Below are 19,698 nucleotides of genomic sequence, written 5' to 3'. Positions count from 1 at the left end.
GTTATGCATTCACCCCTATCTATGGTATATGTTGTACCATGAGGGTAAATACATAAATAACTTGAGGACTATACTAGATCTCGCCCAAGGAAATGGTTTTCAGAATTTCGTTATAGAGCCTTCAGTGCAAATTAACTATTTAATTTTACGCCCTATTGATATTTTCGTTACTCAAATTAATGTTCAGTAATACTTATAAAAGTGGATATACTATAGTCTGTACATGTCTTTAATCTTAAAAAAAAATTTTGCGATCTGGCACTTGAGGCAAAATAAAGAATAATGTCGCACGGTGACACGTAAAACATTTAATATTATTAAAGACTCTCCTGATTTTATTTCCCAATGTTTTAAAATGAATAGCCGCAACAAACAAACACAAAAAAGTGACTCATTCAGTCCTTTCAATATTGCTTGGTATGTCCCTTCGGTCGAACAATTCTTATTCTGGAACAAGTGAACGCGTGTGAAATGCCTACTAAGCTACATTAAATGTTTATGCCAATATTTACTGCTACGTCTGCAAGAAACACATGTGATATAATTATATTATTTTTTGTGCCAACGTTCTGGTTATAGTACGCCAGTTTTTTTGCATCCTAACGACTGCGACAAAAAAGTTAGTGTTACTTACCGACATGATTTCGACAGAACAAAGTCTAAGTCTGACTGTTGGGTTGGTCATGGTGGAGTATCGTATGTTTGCCTGGAGAGAAATGTGGCAGAAATGTATTGTTTTACAACCAATTGGGTTTTTGTTGCTTTTTATATGTTCAGGTAGATTGCACAAATTTTTATCTTCTGAGAACCGATCTTTCGTTTAACCCCTTTTCTAATAGCGCGGTTTTTGAACACCCAATGCGTTCACCAACCGCCCTGATTACTCCAGCCCTGTTCCGGAGCGGAAGCAAAATAGCTTGAAGATTATATTTTTTAACTTGAATATTTTGTCAATACAAATACTTAGCACAAAGCAAAAGCTTAAATATCGCAAAAATATGGCCATTTCGACATGTTTAAAAACATTTTGTTTAACTAAGTATTATTTCTGAAAAAAAATGACGACAGTAAAATAACTGAAACATTATAGACTCTCTACAGAATCTTTGCATGGATGCCGCCATCTTGGTATCAGGTAGCCCTGCTGCCATAGTTGACCTTCAGTTTCTTGTGGGTGGAACCATAGAGATATTATAAAGTTCGCTTGAGGTTCAACTGGCGCTAGTGTCTATGCGACTTCCGTGACGCAAATTGAAGCAGACAGTAACCAGTTCACTTTTGCGGTGCCCCCGTGCATTGCTATGGGAAAACGCGCGTGCATTTTCTTTCTTCGACGGAAAATAACACGGAACACTTTTGTTATTTGGGCCGTACCGAATAGTATGTACCTTGATTAACACAGTAAAAGTGTAATTGCTTTAGTTAGCGCATTTTTCTTAATCAGTTAACGATGTTTAACTTTGCTGAATTTCAGTCCCAAACGTGTGCTCTGCAGCAGGTGTGTAAAAACAAGCGACGATTCAAAGCAACATTACAATCTTGAGGAATATAGAGTGCGTTCAAGGCTCGCCAGCATTCCGGTGACGCTTATATATTGATAATATGCCAGTCCTGTCATTATATGAAAATGACCCCGTCGTGCATGAGTGGATGAAAACATTCAAAACGTAGAGAATAAAGTATGTGGGCTATGAAAGGTGTCGTTTCGTATTGTTTTCTCTGCCGGGCAAGTTTTATCGGGCACTTGTTCTCGTAGATTTTGAGCGTGCGGGCAATATTTCGAACGTGGAACGAATATCATCGCTCAGAGCAGAAAGAATAAAGCGGTACTTACTTATTTAAAGTCGAAATAGATTACGTGGCCCTCAATTTATTTTGATCGTACATGCACGGGTGGTTATACTGATCCAGTGTTACTGGTTCTTGCCGTCTCCCTTAATTTCCAGATAGTCTTCGTTCGTTTGGCACGTATATCCCTCATGCTGAAAAGCGCCGACGTCGTGTTCGCGCTGTGTCCGACAGTGCACATATATATGCATACAGAGCCGTTTTAGCACCGTTTTTAATGCGATGAATTTCAAAGAAAAACGCCGTAACTGCCCATTTATTTCGTTGGCCTGAGTGAGAAATGTTCTGTTGTGTAGTTACCGCCAAGCGCGCGCTACTGGGACTATAGTGGCGGCGCTTTAGTTCCTTCGCTCTTCTTCTTTATCGTCGTGTCAGTTTTGATAGCACGAGATGTTCGTTCTAGTTCCACGCTCCATGGAATAAACCTCGGGCCATGGTCCTCCGCTCTACTGTGTCTGTTGCCCCGTCAAGACACGACAACTTGGCGACGAGGAGGCTTCGCTGAACTGCTACGCGGAAGCCGACATGGAAACGGGGGATCCGGCAGCGACGGGTCAAGTGCCGCAAGTCTTCGGCCGACTGGGACACATCGAGCCCTTCGACGAATCGACGAGCGAGTGGCCGTCGTATGAGGAACGACTCACGTCGTTTCTTCTGGTCAACCGAATCGACGAGGACGACAAGGTACACGCATTTTTGAGTCTCATAGGCCCGAAAACGTACAGTCTTCTGAAGTCATTGACCGCACCGGAATTGCCAGCAAGAAAAAAGTTTGATGAGCTAAAGAAGCTTTTGGGGGATCACCTGGCACCGAAGCCATCGGTAATCAGCGAGCGCGCAAAGTTTCACAGAAGAACGCAGCTCGAGAACGAATCTGTAGCAGCCTTTGTTGCAGAATTACGCAAATTGGCGCAAACCTGCGACTTCGAAGCCGCACTTGACCAGTCCTTGAGGGACCGTTTCGTCTGCGGTTTGCGCAGAGAGGACATTCAGCTTGTGTTGTTCACAGAGGACAACAAGCTAACATTCCAGAGAGCCGTCGAAAAAGCGCTAGCCATGGAAGCAGCAAAAAAGAACGTCACTGAAACACATGCGTCAGAACCTAGAGTTTCGGACGTACACAAGGTGAAGGCCGTCGCGGAGGCGAACGTGACGCAGCGAGACTGCTATCGCTGCGGCTCAGCGAAACATGGAAGCCGGGTATGCCCGCACATTGCGGATATCTGTTTCAAGTGTAAAAAGAAGGGGCATGTCCAAAGAGTGTGTCATGCTGACAAAGAAAAAAAAATCGAAGTGGACGCCACGTAAGGCGATGAAGAAACTGGTTCCTGTTCAAGACCCAGTTGGCATGATGGAAATGACCACGTCTGGTATGGAACCAATAAAACTCACAATAAACGTGCAGGAAGTTTCCTTGGAAATGGAACTGGACACAGGAGTAACTGTTTCTGTCATGTCACTGCAACAGTTTCGTCAGATATCTCCTTCAACAAAGATCATGCCGACGACGCTCAAGCTGCGCACGTTCAAGGGAGACATCGTTCAGCCCGTCGGGGTTGCTCACGTCGACGTGCAGTACGGACAGCAGAGGACCGAGCTTCCCCTCTACATCACAAGAGAAAAGGGACCACCTCTGCTCGGCCGGCTGTGGCTGCAAGCGATCCGATTGGATTGGAGCCGGATCTTCGGGATCAACAGCATTGCCAGGTCAGATGTTTTGGCGCTTTACGAACAACGCACGAAGCTTAGTGCGCTTCTGGACAAGTACCAAAATCTGTTCAATAAAGACTTGGGAACTATTGCTGAAGAAAGGGCAGAGCTGACTCTAAAAGAAGGTCACGTACCGAAATTCCTCAAGGCAAGAAACGTGCCTGCTGTCGAGGCTGAACTAAAGAAGATGCAAGACATGGGCGTCATAACACCAGTCACAACGAGTGATTCTGCGACGCCGGTTGTGCCAGTAGTGAAGAAGGACGGTGGAATAAGGTTGTGCGGCGACTACAAGACCACCGTGAATCCTTGCCTTGACACTGACCAGTATCCGCTCCCGAGAGTCGACGGCTTGTTCGCAGTGCTTTCAGGAGGCCAGGAATTTTCGAAGATTGATTTAAACCGGGCTTATCACCAGGTGGTGATGGCTAAAACGTCGAGCAAGTACCTAACTTTAAATACACACAAAGGACTGTTTGCCGTAAACAGGTTACCGTTCGGAGTCTCCTCGGCACCAGCCATTTTTCAGAGAATCATGGACACAATGCTGAAAGATCTGAAAGGCGTCAGTTGCTACTTGGATGACGTCCTCATCACCGGTAGGACGCCGGCAGAGCATTTGGCCAATTTGGAAGCAGTCCTAAAGCGGTTGTCAGAGCGTGGAGTTCGTGTGAAGAAGGAAAAATGGGCGTTTTTCCAGAAGGAGCTGGGCCACGTGATCAGTGCTGCAGGTGTCAGCACGACGCCAGAGAAGATCGAGGCTCTGCTGAAGGTTGCTGCACCCTCAAGCAAGCAGCAGCTCCAGTCATTCCTGGGTATGGTAAATTACTACGGGAGGTTTTTCCACGATTATCCACCCTGGCCAGCCCGCTCTACAGGCTGCTGCGTCAAGACCAGCGCTGGTGCTGGGACAAAGCGTGTCAAGCAGCGTTCGAGGAAATCAAGACAGCGCTAGCAACACCATCGATTCTGGCACACTACGACCCAAGTAAGCCATTGCAATTTGCGTGCGACGCATCCCAGTATGGCATAGGCGCTGTTCTGTCTCATGTGACTGAAGATGGAAGCACTCGTCCTGTGGCGTATGCATCACACACACTGACCGAAGCTGAAAAGAAGTACAGCCAACTTGAAAAGGAGGCACTAGCCATTATTTTTGGGATCAAAAAGTTCCACTTATACATCTACGGCCGAGTTTTCACTCTCGTCACGGATCACAAACCGCTGCAGACTATTTGGGCCCAAATACAGGCATTCCGTCTATTGCGGCAGCACGGTTGCAGCGCTGGGCTGTTACCTTGTCAGCGTACAAGTACCCGTTGGTGTACAAGAGATCCAGTGACAATGCAGAGGCCGATTTTTGCTCTAGGTTCCCTCTCGAAAGTGGGAAAGACGATAGTTGCGAGGGCGAAGAGTCCTTCTATGCACTGCGGCTAGAGTCAATGCCGGTGTCCTCTCAGGAGATTGCACGCGCTACGTCGCGCGACCCGTTACTTTGTCAAGTACTTGAATACACAAGCATGGGTTGGCCAACGCACGTGCAAGAACAACAAGTAAGGAGCTGGCTCGCAGCTATGTTTGGTGGCCATCAATTGACTCAGACCTTGAAAGAAAGGTACGAAGCTGCGAAGCATGCCAGGAACAGCGTAATGATCCATGAAAAGCGCCTCTTCACCCCTGGGCATGGCCGACAGCACCGTGGAGACGACTACACCTCGACTTTGCAGGCCCGTTCCGCGGAACCATGTTCCTAGTCGTGGTGGACGCGCACTCAAAGTGGCCAGAGGTGTTCACCATGCAGAGCACTACCACCGAGCGCACTGTGAGGTGCCTACGTGAACTTTTCTGCAGGTTCGGAATTCCGGAAACAATCGTTTCAGACAACGGGCCGCAGCTGGTGTCCGAGGAATTCAAGGTGTTCATAAGGAACAACCGGGTCAGACACGTCGTGAGCGCCCCATACCACCCGAGCACAAACGGCCTGGCAGAACGGTTTGTGCAAACACTGAAGTCTGAACTACGCAAGTCATCCGCTGGTGAGTCCCTGGAAGAAGCATTGCAACACTTTTTGCTGACGTACCGGAATACTCCACATTCAACAACAGGAGAGACGCCAGCAAACTTGTTGATTGGATGTAATCAAGCCTACGGTAGAGGGGAAAGTGATCCACAAGCAATTTATACAAAGTAAGCAATTAACGGAGGACAAGCAGAGAGGAAATCTGCCCTGGTGACAATGTCCTAGTGCGAAATTACAGGAGTTCGCCGAGGTGGTTACGTGGTACCGTCCTCAAGAAGACTGGTCCAGTATCTTACGAAGTCCAGGTTGCCACGCCTCGAGGCAAGTTCATCTGGCGTCGGCACCTCGATCAACTTTTGAGCCAAACACGGCCAACGGCAACGCCGGTACCTTCGGACACCGACGACGCTGAGGGGTTCCTGGTCTTTTCACCAGGCGAGCCAAGTGTCCCGACCACGGTACAAGAGCATGGGCCACAGCAGCCTCACACCATCCCGCAACGGGATCCTGTACCTCCTACAGGCCGATCTACTTCTGAAGGACGCTACCCATCGAGAGAACGGCGTCCGCCTGACAGATACCAAGCTCGCTCCTAACTTTTGTATCATACTGCCGTTGGCGCTGCCATGTAATTAAAGGGGGAGGAGTGTTGTGTAGTTACCGCCAAGCGCGCGCTACTGGGACTATAGTGGCGGCGCTTTAGTTCCTTCGCTCTTCTTCTTTATCGTCGTGTCAGTTTTGATAGCACGAGATGTTCGTTCTAGTTCCACGCTCCATGGAATGAACCTCGGGCCATGGTCCTCCGGTTTACTGTGTCTGTTGCCCCGTCAAGACACGACATGTTCCAAGCTACTTAGTACGTACGAATTATTCGAAATATTTGCTCTTATGATCGAGCACAGGGCGAAAATGCACTCACTTTTTCCCCTAGAAATGCATTACCGGTAGTCAATTTTCGACTGGTTGCTGTCTTCTTCAATTTGGGTCAGCACACTAGCGCCACTTGAACCTCTAGCGTACATTATAATAACTCTATAGGTGGAACGCAAGGACGTTTAAATCGGGCAGGATCCGGCATGACGTCATGCCCAGCGACGCCGGGTCCAACGTTATTACATTACCTCAGTTGTGGAACTCCCACAGAGGGGGGTACCCCCCTCACTCACTTCAATCCGCCTAGCGTCGTTGGAAGCATTATCTATATTTTCCTTTCATAACTATGCGTTCCAAAGAGCCCAGCTGAAGCGCCAAGTGGCGATCACAACGCCGCCATTTACCCTGCAGCGGTCACTCGAGAAACTGCACGTAACAACCATTTTGGCTTCAATCGGCCATTTCGGAGCCGAAACAGATACAGTGGAAAGAGTTACAGGGATGCCACCCCCGTCTCCCCAGCGGACGCGCCGCGAATTTGCCCCGAAGTTAAGATGAGCCTAGGTCGGGACGCGCTACCTGAAATCACCGCTGAGGCATGGTTGTATGAGAGCAATATAAATTGTGCCGCAAAACCTTGCAAACTAGAGATTTTAGAAAAAATCACGCGCCCCTCATTCTGTGCTAAACTCCAATAAAAGTTACTACAAAAAGAGTTTTTTTGTTCTGCTGGTTTTTACGTTTCTAGTAACGTTGAAACCGTTGAAACGTTCGTATCCTGATTCAGTTACCAAAGCAGCCGTCTGGCGGCGCGTCGAGCGACGCTTGGCGAGTCGTGGTGAGTGAGGGGGGAGGGGGGGGGGGGTACTGTTCGTGCAGGAGGCGTCTATGAGCAGTTCCGCAACTGAGCTGATCTAATAACGTTGGCCGCGTCCTGATCAGCGACGCTGTAAAAAGAACCCAATCCCAGACCTCCCTTCGCATCGAACCGCTCTCATCCAAACTAAACCCAACCAAGCTCCCAGAGTCTGCTCGCTGCTCGGTCAGCAGCGAGCAGACGCTGGGAGCTTGGTTGGATTTAGTCAGTCGCGACAGCGAGCAGACGAAGCAGACCGCAGGCACGGAGCAGAAGTAGCCTAAGCCTAGAGGCTTAGGCTACGTTTGCTCTGTGCCTGCGGTCTGCTTCGTCTGCTCGCTGTCGCGACTGGCTTCCGATTCGACCGGTGCACTAAAAGATGTTTCGATGCGAACCCGCATTCTCCTCAGGGCGGAGTGAAACCAACACCTTCTGGAAGCAGGATTTGTACGGCTTTCTCAACCCTCAGTGCCATTCTCAGCGTTCGTGCGTACGACGAGTGACACGCGATCGCTTTCCAAAGCCGTGCTATGACGACTCGTTCTAGACGACGCTTCAGGCACGGTGTCGAGAGCGTCCGCTACACGCCGATTTCCTACTGGTCAGGCAAGTGTTGGGCACCAAATCTCGCCTGTTGGACACCGATTCAGTGGACGCCGCCATTGATTTTTGGGGCAAACAAAGCGGGTTGCCACGGAAAGGCCATGGCAACGAAGGTTGTTTCCCCCAAAAATCAATGGCGGCACCCGTTGACGAGCTACCCCCATTGGTTGAGAAGAGTTCGTGGCTCCGCCGACTTCCGTTACACATCGCTCCGTGCATTGGGCATAGGGATGCCACCTCCTGCCCATTTTAACCTCCTTGGCGGGGCGCGTTTTCTGCTGTGACCGCTACTCGTCCACCACTGGAGCTTTATTTTCGTAATTTTTAGAAAAAATCTACGTTGTAATTAAAGGAGTGATTCTTATATAAGGTTGCTGTACTTCGCTGCTTTACTTAATCGTTTAAATAAACACTGAAATAAAAAAAAATCTAAAAAGCAAGATGGGACACGAATTGATATAAATTACCAGGATCAATTCTATTTATTTATTTTCATTTTTTATGAATATGTACGCCGTTAGACGCCATTCAGCTGGAGAAGGTGAACGCTGCAGCCCACTAATTCAAGCCCCGTGCTTACATCTCTCATCGGCTGGACAGATTATTGACTTGTGAAATATTGGTTGTAAAATTGTATCTTCGTGCCGTAATGTTATTTTAATCAACATATCATTTTATCTTCGATAAAAAAAGAACTAGATAGAGTCATTGTTGTTTCCAAAAGTATTCCAAGATTGCCTTTCCCGGATTGGTGTGAACCGACACCAAATATAACTGTCGGCGTCTGCGGAATGCGCAATGAGCGCAGCTCGTCGAGCTCGTCAGTTTTTGGAAGTGCAAGTCGTTCTGCGTTCACAGAAGTGTTAAGAGTAAGATCTCAGCAAACGTAGCTTGCCACAAACAACTATCGCGAGTACGCGCCTTCATGAGCGCTGGGCGGGTGCTTGTTTTCGTAGCGGGACTGGACTAAGCCTAGCCTCCGACGTGAGCTATGTTGCTCCATCTGGCTCGATTTGTTCGTTTCCGCGTGTTGATGCTGAATAAAGATGTTGGTTCCCGTGAAAGCGGTCCAGCTGCTTTGTGAATTGTGCAACCGTCATGATTGCAACCATGGTTTCAATACCGAAAAGATACCTACACAAGTCAGAAATTTTGAGCCATTTGGCTGGAGGCGATCGGGCGTTCGGCTCCCATCAAGTTAGTCCAGGTATGATCCCGTGTTTCGCTTCGAAAGGAAAGTAGCTCTAATGTGTTGCTGTCACCTGGCCTTCCAAAGCTCTGCTGCATGACGCTTACTTAACCTGCTCGCGGATGCCATGCGAAATAAAACACAAGAAGAACGTAAAAGCTTAAATTACCGCGTATTGATTTGTTGAATTCTTAGTCCTATCGGTGGCTTTGTTCCGCTTATCGACGGGTGCTGATTGGAACGTCACTCGCACATGATGGAACCCTAGAGCGCCGCTTTCATGGTCACTTCTTCTGAGCGTTGCAGTTTTCAGACGCGGGCGAACTAGCAGACGGACGAAGGGGAAACAAGACTCCGACGCGCAGCTTTTGTGTATGCGTCTTGTAGACATTGCAGACGACGATATGCGATGGAGAAATAGCGGACGTTGCCGGAGGCTGCCGCACTTCTGTTCGTATGACTAGCAGGCGATGACAGACGCCAGACTAGATGCACCGGATATCGGAAGAGGGAGACACTATGCTTCCGAGCGTGTTCGGCCGAGCAGCCAAGCCAATCCAGTAGTAATGGGAGGAGCCTGTGATCTGTGGGCGGGCTTAGAGCAGCCCATGACGTCCGCCTAAATTACGTCTAACAGTGTAATTATTGCGTGATTTTTTTTCTTTGTGGAAAATATACAATACCGTCGTGTCCTAGCCATGCTTTTTCAACTTTTGAATTCATTTTAGTGTCTCTTGAATTCCTTTTTCAACCGCACTAGTGCTTTTTTCATCTATCAATTATTATCGGACTGCTAGTTAGTAGACGACACACGAACGGGCTGCGAGTTAGTAGACCCTTTTTTTAGTATTTCCATCGACATACCGCAAGCGCAACGGCCTTCTCTGTATGCACGCTGAATAGTAAGGTAATAATAAGGTATTATCTCGCATTTAAAATTACAACCCTTTGTGATTTGGTATTAAATTAAGCTGATTTTATAACGTGCGCTAAGTATTCTATAAATTAGCTGGAAGTGCCGTTTTGGGAGTTGCAAAGGTAGTAAATGCTGGGCATGCACTCTTAAAAAAAAAGGTGCGCAAAGGGACCAATCGCCATCTTTCATCCCCGCGACCCTAGCGCCCCCTATTCAGAAGCGGTAACTCGAGCAGTTCGTCCCGCGGGCATTTCGTTGCTCCCGTCTGGAGTTGATCCCCTAACGAATACTTTAGTCCCCTCGGCAATAATGGCTGCCGCGGGCCTTCGATGAAGTAGACGAAGCATCACTCGAGTAGCTATTTTGAAAAGAAGCCTTGGCAAAACAAGATTTTGGCCCCGGGATTTAGAAATTGTGACTACACGCGCATATTTGGTGAATGTTTCCGACCGCGAAAATCATGAGAAAGGAATCCGAGCGACGCGGAGGCGCCGGTTTTGAGGCTACCTACTCTCCGACTGCCGCGCGCGCCATAGAGTAATATAGTAGAACGTAAAGAGTGGCCACTCGGACCCTATCGCGGCCCAGAAAGTAGGTTTCACGGCAGCCGCCAGCTGGCGCCATAGTGCCTATTTATTTACATATTTGTTATATTGTCACGGGTGGTGACCAATAAACAATAAATAAACAGAAAGAAATAAACGTTTAATGTGGCGAACTTGTGCCAAAAATAAAAGGGTACAAAAGATAATAACGGAGCGTCGCGGACGTCGAAGTCGGCGTAGCAGCAGAGTCGAACGCTGGGCGAAAACTGACTCAACAAGGTAGCGGGCGGCCTCTTATCTAGAGTGTGTCACTATCTCGAAGATTCGGCGAAAGCGGCTCGAGCGTCGCGTGATCGGGGCGAGAATGAACACGCACTTTCTAGAAAACAAAAGCAGGAATAAATGATAGAAGTTACGTGGGGTACATGAATAGACGAGAACTTTCTGGGGGTCCGTGACCGAGCGTTGCTTTCTCAGCCCTGCGCGCGGCATTATCCCCCCCTTTAAAAGTGCATCGTCCCGATGCAGCACAAAAACGGAAAACAAAAAAAAACAAAAAAAAAAAAAAATGGACACCAGAATTGCTAGCCGGAGTTCACAGTTCACTCGCCGACGAGAGTGGAGAGTCCTATCGTTCGTAATACGGCTTCAGCCGGACGACATGCACCACCTCGGGTCGCGGCTGACGTCTTGCAGATGGGCGCGTTCCGTCGGGTAGAACTTCGTAGTTCAGATCGCCGAGGCGTCGGATGATCTTGTAGGGCCCAAAGTAGCGCTTCAGCAATTTCTCACTGAGGCCGCGGCGACGGATGGGCGTCCATACCCACACCCTATCTCCGGGCTGGAAGTGGACGTCCCTGCGACGAAGGTTGTAGCGGCCGGCGTCGACGCGTTGCTGGTCTTGAATCAGGAGTCGGGCGAGCTGGCGAACTTCTTCGGCGCGTTGAGCAACCGCCTGGGCGTCGTCGCTCTCGTTGTCAGATGGCTCATGGGGCAGCATGGCGTCCAGCATCGTCGTTACCTTCCGACCATGTACCAGCTGGAAAGGGGTGAATCCAGTGGTCTCTTGAACCGCCGTATTGTAGGCGAACCCCTATTGGAAAAACGTACAAGAAACAAACCTGCTGCTTGTACAGTCCTGGTATGACACCACCGTAATTTATTGTTATTATACATGCAGCTAGTTTGGTTTTGCGTTCTCCATAACTGGAGATACCGGCACCGCTATGGCTCCGGGTCTGTCTATACTGGCAGCCGGTTTGCTCGCCGATATGACTCGGTATGGCTGGTATGATTTTGCGTCCGATGACGTAGGCGACCGCCATCTTTCCAACGAAACGCCTATACCACAAGACCACCGGTATAACTAAACCATACATGCAGAAAGACGACCGCCATCTTCCAACAAAAACGTCCATCGGTCTCGTTAGATACATCATACATGTCGAAAAATAACATAAGCCGCGTTTACATGAATGCGACTTAGTCGCATTGAATCCAGTTGCCGCATTCAATATGCGGTCATGTAAACGGCATAATGCGCAAAGCGCATCGCATTAAAGTCGCTAGACAGAGGTGGATCGAGATGGCGAGTGCGCATTCATTCAGCCCATGTAAACGAAGATCGCATCGCATTTTGGAACGGGGAGGATTATCGGAAGGCGCTCGCTGCGGGAGCGAGTGAACAGCTGAGAACATGGTGGCGGCCAACCTCGTCGGCGGCGCGGAGAGCGGTCCCGCAATTTTTTTCCCGAGAACAAACGCAAGCTTTTATTGCGATCATAAGTAAGCGGAATTTAGCGGAGCTGCTCGGTGAGGGCGGCCCCGTCCAAACCTTTGCGAAGTACGACTTGCGCGTCCGAAGGGGTCACAAAGGCTTCGGTGCAAGCACGCATGACACCGAGAGCTCCGATCACTGTAGAGCACTGCATGGTTGCGCAGAACGAGCAGCTCCTACCTCGCTGCCGTTCCTGGCTGCGCAAGAGCCTCTCGGACTCGGGGTCTGGTCGCGATCGGCGAGGTCTGGCGCGGCGAAACGTGGAGGCTTCCTCAAAGCGTGCACACACACGTCGCCTCTCGTTCAGAGTGGACCGGCGGCCCGGACTGGAGTCCTAAACGCCTTGGTTTTGATGCTTCTTCCGTCTCCCAACTTCTTCCACAGCACCGAAGACAGCGGGCGCGATCTTTACGTTCACTGAATGCGTCGAAAGGCCTCCACGTGCCATGCACCGGAAAACGTGGTGCGGCTGGTGCCGGAACGGAACTGACGGAACTGCATAACTTCGAGCTTTGAGTCAACGTGCACGGCAACAAACCGATCGTGACACTAAGCCGCGGATACCGCATCGCCGGTCGACAGGGGCAAATGGCCCGTTGCTCGTATCGTGGGCCGTGACTCGTACTCGGCCAACTCGGCGTCTTTTCGTGGCCCCTCGCGTCGTCGCAACCAGCCGCAAACATACCAGCCCGCGACCGTGGCCGATGTCGGAGAAAAGCGAAACCGAAACGTAAAGCTTCCGCCAGGTGGCTTCCGCTGCCGCGCCTTTTCTAACTTCCCGGCCAGTCCCGGTTTACACACTTCCGGTCGTCGCGGAGATGGCGACGCAGCCAGACGTAGCGGTTTTGGCGCTGGCTCCTTCTGCGTTTTACGGGACAGATGTTTTACGGTCCGTTTCTACTGCGTCTCTGGCTCTCAACTCGACGACGCCTCTCATGGTTCAACCAGGCGTGGTCAGCCGGGGTCAGCACAGCGCGGCCGGCTCAACTCGTCCGATCGCCGGACCGCAGGCTACTTCCGATTTCGGCCGTTAGGCCTAGGATCCGAAGGACTCTGTTTCCGTGAAGCGGTAAGCGAATCTCGTCCCGTTTTCGTTCTACTTTTAAATTACGTTAGGTGCGCTACAGTGTAAGCATGCGTGCCAAGTGTTCGTGACAATTTTGAACTAGAATAATTGTGCTTCATTGCGGTTTGTCATTTACGAAAAAGTAAATCGAGCAATGAACGAGGAGCCATGCTTGAAAACGATGTATGTACGATGTTAACTTCTACCTGGGCGGCTTAAAAAAAAGTCAAGACTGGTTACGGTTGGATGCGAGGCTGGTCCCAATGCAATGGTAACCACTTAGAGCACCTTTCTGAACAGCATGTAAGCAATATAGCGATCAACGAGACGAGCGACGACGAGAAGCTACGAGTGCCGGCGCCGAGCGACGAAGATTTCTCACTCTCGCTGCTTGCGCCGCTCGGTTCCTGGGCTTCTAGAAAACGTCGCTCATCACCTTGATCGCTCGCACCAATCGCTTTCATAATGTGTGTCTCGTCGCGCAGCTGACTACCGTGTTTATTCAAATATATGTCGACCTTTTTTTTTTTCTTTTCTTTTATTTATTTTTTTTTTCGGAAATCGTGACTAAAGAATTTCGACCTACATTCGCGACCAAATTTTGCGACCGTACCGGAGGCATGAAGCTATCGAGTCACCGAGCCGGCGTTGCCGTAGAGCTGCGCCGCTTCTTGTTTCCAAAGGCTTTTGTTAAACAACCGAAAACAACAGCGGTGGCCGATGCCGCTATCGCGCGCACCTCTTGGGGCATTGGATTTCGCCATCGCACCTCTAGCGTTCCCCTTGCTGGGCAATGGGGAAGGAGAGGAACGCGATGCGCCATGCACTTTGTCCTCCATCCTCGCAAACGCGCACAAAAAAAGAAAAAAAAAAAAAAAAAGATGTTACTTTTGTTAGTTGCTTGAGGCGGCTCGGCTCGCGTGTTGCTCATGGCGACACGGCGGCTTTGTTTGCGTCTTTGTGGTTTGTCTTTCGTCGCTTCGCACCTTCTTTCGTTTCTTGTCGTCATTTTACAACGGTGTCAGTGAAGTATTGTGGCGGATTTTCGAGGATGTCTACCAAGCTGTGAAGTGATGTAAATAAAGGTTTCTTTCTTTTGCCCAAAATTTCCCCTGTTCTTGAAAATAAAAAAAAAGTCGACCTATATTTGAATTTTTTTTTTTTTTTTATTCTCGGTGGGTCCAACAAATAGAGTTCGACCTATTTTCGAGTAAATACGGTAACTTTAATTTTTATTTTGGGTACGTCGGACGTAACTCAAATGCTTGACAGTTACGTTGGGCGTAACTTTAATTTTTATTTCGGGTTCCGTCGGACGTAACGTTAGACACTGCGTTACACTTAAAAAAAATAGGGGCTGATGGTTCATCATATAAACCAACCATTTGTGTTTAATTAAAGCGAATCACTGGCCTAAAAAAAAATACTGCTGTCCTATAGGAATGTAGCGCTTCAGATAAATTTGTTAATTTTTGCTTTTAGTTTCTGCCCCACCAGATACAACATCTGGCCTAAAGCAGTGTTCCGGATCTCCTTCCAAGACCTCAGGCGGGTCGTCATTCAATCCAGGAGGCGGCGGCGTCTCATGGGCGTGTTGCTGGTGCTTCTTACTGGATGGTGCTACCGAGGGAAAAGTGGTCGTGCTTGGGAAAGGCAAGTATGGCCGCCGTAAGTATAGATATTGTTTTTACCTTTGCTCGAACCCACCTTTAAGAAATGCACAGTTCGCATGTGTGCATCTCTCAATGCTTCTACAGTCGGCTGTTAATATTTGGAGTGCTCCAACTCTGTCAGCGCTAGTTTCTCTAGATTATGCAAATGGGATGCAACACTAAACCACATATGCTCTCGCAACAAACAGTGCTCTGCTGAAGCACGCACTGTGGAATCTACTCTGGCTTTATAATGCAGCACAAAATAGTTGACGCCAAGTATAGCTACTTTTGTGACTCCGTTTTACCAAAAGCTCTGCCGAAATAAACTTGCCACCTTATAGGTAGTACAAAAGAACCTCGCATGCCTAACCTGGAGAAGGGCATTTTTTTCATAGGTCAATTTTTTCTTAAACCAATACCTTCAGCCTCCTTGAAATGTTAACATCATGTGACACACGGAAGAACAGTAAACTCTTTAATGTTGGCGAACCTTTAATTTTCGCGGCCTTTAATTTTGCAGAATTCAGTGGCTGCGATTATGTCCTCTGTGACCGATTCGAGAAGAAATAGGGGCCACCAAGATAAGGGGGTTTTACTGTCCATCGGAGGAGAGAGGAAGTCACCTTTGTTTGTATGCAAGAGTAAAACCAACAACAACAATCATGGTGCCGACACTTTGTGAGCCTATCCGTGTCTATTGAATGATATCAATTTTGTTTTTGTTCGTTAAAAATTGTTGCCTGTCCACTGTGGGATGTCGTCTTCAACACGAGCAGTGGTTTTCCTCTGAAGCAGGCAGCATGGACGCGTGCCGCAGCACAACATAGTTTATTTGCAGGTGGTACCGCAGTTTGAAGGATGGTTCGCACAATATGGGGGAATCGCAATTCAATGTTCTACCTCGGGCGTAGACAAGATTTGCTCATTCTAAATCATTTTGTCTACAAATCGGGAACTTGCAACGAATGTACCCGCATGGTTGGAAGGGCCAGACAAGCCTTGCGAGCGCTTCGTTTTCTAGCCTCTCAGTCCTGAACCTACTCACGCACCACATGTGTAGATGTTCCGGTACGTGGGAGCACTTATTTGGAAAATGGTGAATGGCAACTGTTGTTATCTTTAAGGTGGACTGCATATTTGCAGTACTTTTCCTCACTTAAAAATATGTCTTACTAAAAATATGTAGTATAGCCGATGACAAAAAGTGGAAACCGTTTACAAATCCCTGTAACGCCGAATTGGAGCGCAGCTCTTGAGGAGGAGGAGTGAAGGGTACTGAGGGGAGGGTAGACCCCTCCCCCTTCTCCTCCTCCTCCCCTCATTCTTTAATATGCTCCGGGGGGGGTGTCACGTGACTTCGGGGAGGGGGTCACGTGACCTCGGGGAGGCGTGACCTGGGGGTGACCTCAAGGCCACGTGACCCCAAAGGTGACCCCCACGTGACCTTGGGGTCAAGTGACCTGGAGGGGTCACGTGACCTCGGGGGGTCACGTGACCTCAGAGGGGTCACGTGACCTCAGAGGGGTCACGTGACCTGGGGGTCACGTGGGGTAACGTGACCTTGAGATGACCTTGGAAGGGGTCACGTGACCTTGGGGGTCACGTGACCTCGGGGTCACGTGACCTCAAAGGGGTCACGTGACTTGGGGGTCACGTGACCTTCAAAGGGTCACGTGGGGTCATCTTGGGGTCACGTGACCTTGAGATGACCTTGGAAGGGGTCACGTGACCTCGAGGGGTCACGTGACCTTCAGGGGGTCACGTGACCTTGAGATGACCTTGGGGGTCACGTGACCTTGGGATGACCTTGGTTACGCCGACGGCGACGCCGACGGCGACGCCGCTCAAGCCGGGAACGGGCCCCTAAGAGCTGCGCTCTAAAAGAGAATGGCTGGGCGTCCTCCAGCACATGCTTGTGCTTTTCACCCCGCTTTAGACAGATGTGCTCGCTCCAGGCTCATCAGGCGCTGAAACGTCATCGAAGGTAGCAGACGGGCTGGAGGTCGAACAACGGAGACTTCTCCGTGCCTTTCTGATGGTGTCAGTGAGCATGTACTTCTATACTCTAACTTAGCTTAACCTGCACAGAGCTGAGTAGAATAGGCTTGGCAAGTGCCCTTATTGCATATGCATTTGTACTGCTGAGGCACTTTCTAAATCAAGAACATTGTGTACCTTACCTTCAAAAACACATCATTTTGGGGGTGCAAAAGGAATTCTAAGGCATATTTTTGTTTGTATTGTCCTATTACGCATCGACTCCTTCAACTTAATGCGGAGTCGACCCAGCCTCTTGAAAAATTTAATGCTTGCCAGGTAATTGTTTTGCATTTAGTTGATATATCAGTATTCAGTTAGGTATCCCAAGTCATTAGTCGTTGAGGTGGAGTCTCTCTGTAAGTCAGTCATGTTTAACAGTCATAGAAATGCTTGTCAAAGAATGGCACTGTCGAGGACATGTATTCAGCTCGAACAATCGCTGGGCACAAGCTGGTCGTGTGGTTACAGGCAGCAAACATCCCGGTTGGAACGTCCTATTTCGCAATGTAGCTGCAGACTAAATGAGGGCCCCACTCATAAACGTCTATACTTTTAGTCTCTTTAAGCTGGACCACTTTTGAAACTACAAGCCTTTGCAGCAAAAACAGCATGACGCATGATTATAAGCTCGACGTACCATGGCGTCCAACTAGAAGGTCACATGGCTTGCTTTGTGCACTGAATTTGCAAGGATGGCTTGAAGCTTCTGTCGTGGTTAACTTTAAGCTGAGATAGTTTAAAATAATGCTCTCAGTTTTTATGGCGCGTTCACACTGGAAGCGGATCCGCGTTCGCGAAGCGGATCCGCGTGTTCTCAACCGCAAAGCGGCTAGGATCGAGCGGTTGGAGCGCGTTTTTGCCAACCGCTTCGGGACCGATTTCTCCCAACCGCTTTCACGAACCGCAAAGCGGCAACCAATCACAACGCGACGCTGACGTGACGTCAGTGACTTTCGAAACAAGATGGCACCTGTCGCTGGTGAGGCGTCCAAGGCGCTGTAGTCCTAGCGCTGTAGTCTTAGCTTTTGACAAATCAGCGGAGAAACTTGATGTTCACGTCCGTCACTTGAATCCGCCGCGAAAAGAATTGACTCGTAATATTAATGAGCTTCGCACCGGTGATTTGGTTCGGGTAAGAGTTTGTTTATTATTCCGGGTGCCACAGCCTGAAGCTCGGTGCCTTGTTAGCCTCTGCCCGTAGAACGTCGGAACCCGCCCCTGATCGACTGAAATGCATCCTTGCACCCCCTAAGATAGTCGCGTGAACTATTGAAAGCTTTCGACACCGTGCATGGCCACCACGAAAGCCGATAAAGACGTCGTGAGCTTGATTGCGTAGCCAACGCACTACCATGGAGGGGGCAGGGTACCTGCGCTAGCTCGACCTGTAACGTTTACTACTAATAAAATAAATGAAGAGAACCTACTCAAGGAATAAAGTGTACGTACCAGACAATTCAGAGGTAATCCATACGGCGTTTATTTGAGCTTAATGTCAAACAAACAGTAGACTCGATCGACGAGCGAGTGACGAGAGGCGAGTCCGCCATTAACGAAGCCACGACCGGCTAGCACCGAACACATTCCCCCGCACCACGGTTCACCCCACCGCTCACAACTTCGAAAATGATAAGAGCGAACAACAACGAGGGAACGAGGGGGGAAAACTGGCCCTCTATCCCGAAAACAAGGTCAGCTATCCATGCGGGAAAGGTCCACTTCGAAGAAAAGATCGGGGGCATCCTGTTCTGAGTCATCAAGGCGCGCCTAGCTGGGCTTTGCTTGTGGGCGAGGTCGAGGGAATCGCAGGCAAGTTTCGCGGGTCCATGTCTCTTTTTTCACTGCCTGAACTCGTGATGCGTGCGAACATCCCGGAGAAAAATATTCCGAGTGCCAAAATAGCAAAAGTTTGGCTTTGGATCTTGAATTAAAGTGGATTTTGGATTGTAAAACAGGGTTGCCAAACGCAAGTCTCAAAAGATCACGCGAGATCGGCGAGAAACCGCCAACCGCCTCTCGGTGTGTCTGAACGGGGTCGCTCGCGAACCGCATCCGCGACCGCTTCGCGAACGCGGATACGCTTCCAGTGTGAATGCGCCATTAGTGTTGCCCGGCATGGTTAACAAGTTGGTGATATAGCGCTGCATTGAAAAGTCTGTGCATTCATGACTGTATCACCTTATGAATGCAAGCTACCTATTAAACTCTTCGTTTTTCAGAGAAATGAAATGCACTTTGCTTCCAATTGCACCCGCTTCTGTAACTTCATGGTATGAAGCACCTTATGGCTGCAAGCTCTGACCGATCTTGTTCTGTGGTCTGCGCAGGCCCATATGAGGGAGTCACTCCGAGAGCCTCACCAGAGTTTCCTGCCCGTGGTCGTTCTAAATGTTTTTGTTGTAGGTATGCATCCTTTCTGTCTTTCCCTTAATTGTACTCAAACGTCTTCTTTTCATTGTCGCCGATTTGCCTCAAAATTGGTTAAGCACACAAATGCACGCTGTACAACTGTATTGTACATATTTTTTCCAAGGTAACTTTTCTTTGCCAAAGTTAGATTTTTTTTATGAAGGTTAGTCTTTTTTGTTTTTATTTTCAAA

General features: G+C 49.0%; 1 protein-coding gene across 1 annotated transcript in view; it reads right to left on the bottom strand.

The window, feature by feature from the left end:
- LOC115320859 overlaps positions 1–19,698 on the bottom strand; it is a 120,623-nt gene that overhangs the window by 55,817 nt on the left and 45,108 nt on the right. The window contains exon 7 of the mRNA XM_040209978.1: positions 635–706. Within this exon, the coding sequence (XP_040065912.1) occupies positions 635–706 (72 nt within the window). The remainder of the gene's footprint in view (positions 1–634; positions 707–19,698) is intronic.

The sequence above is a fragment of the Ixodes scapularis genome, unplaced genomic scaffold, assembly GCF_016920785.2.
Source record: "Ixodes scapularis isolate PalLabHiFi unplaced genomic scaffold, ASM1692078v2 ptg001152l_1__unscaffolded, whole genome shotgun sequence".
Lineage (NCBI taxonomy): Eukaryota > Metazoa > Arthropoda > Arachnida > Ixodida > Ixodidae > Ixodes > Ixodes scapularis.
This window is presented reverse-complemented; position numbering and strand designations above follow the sequence as displayed.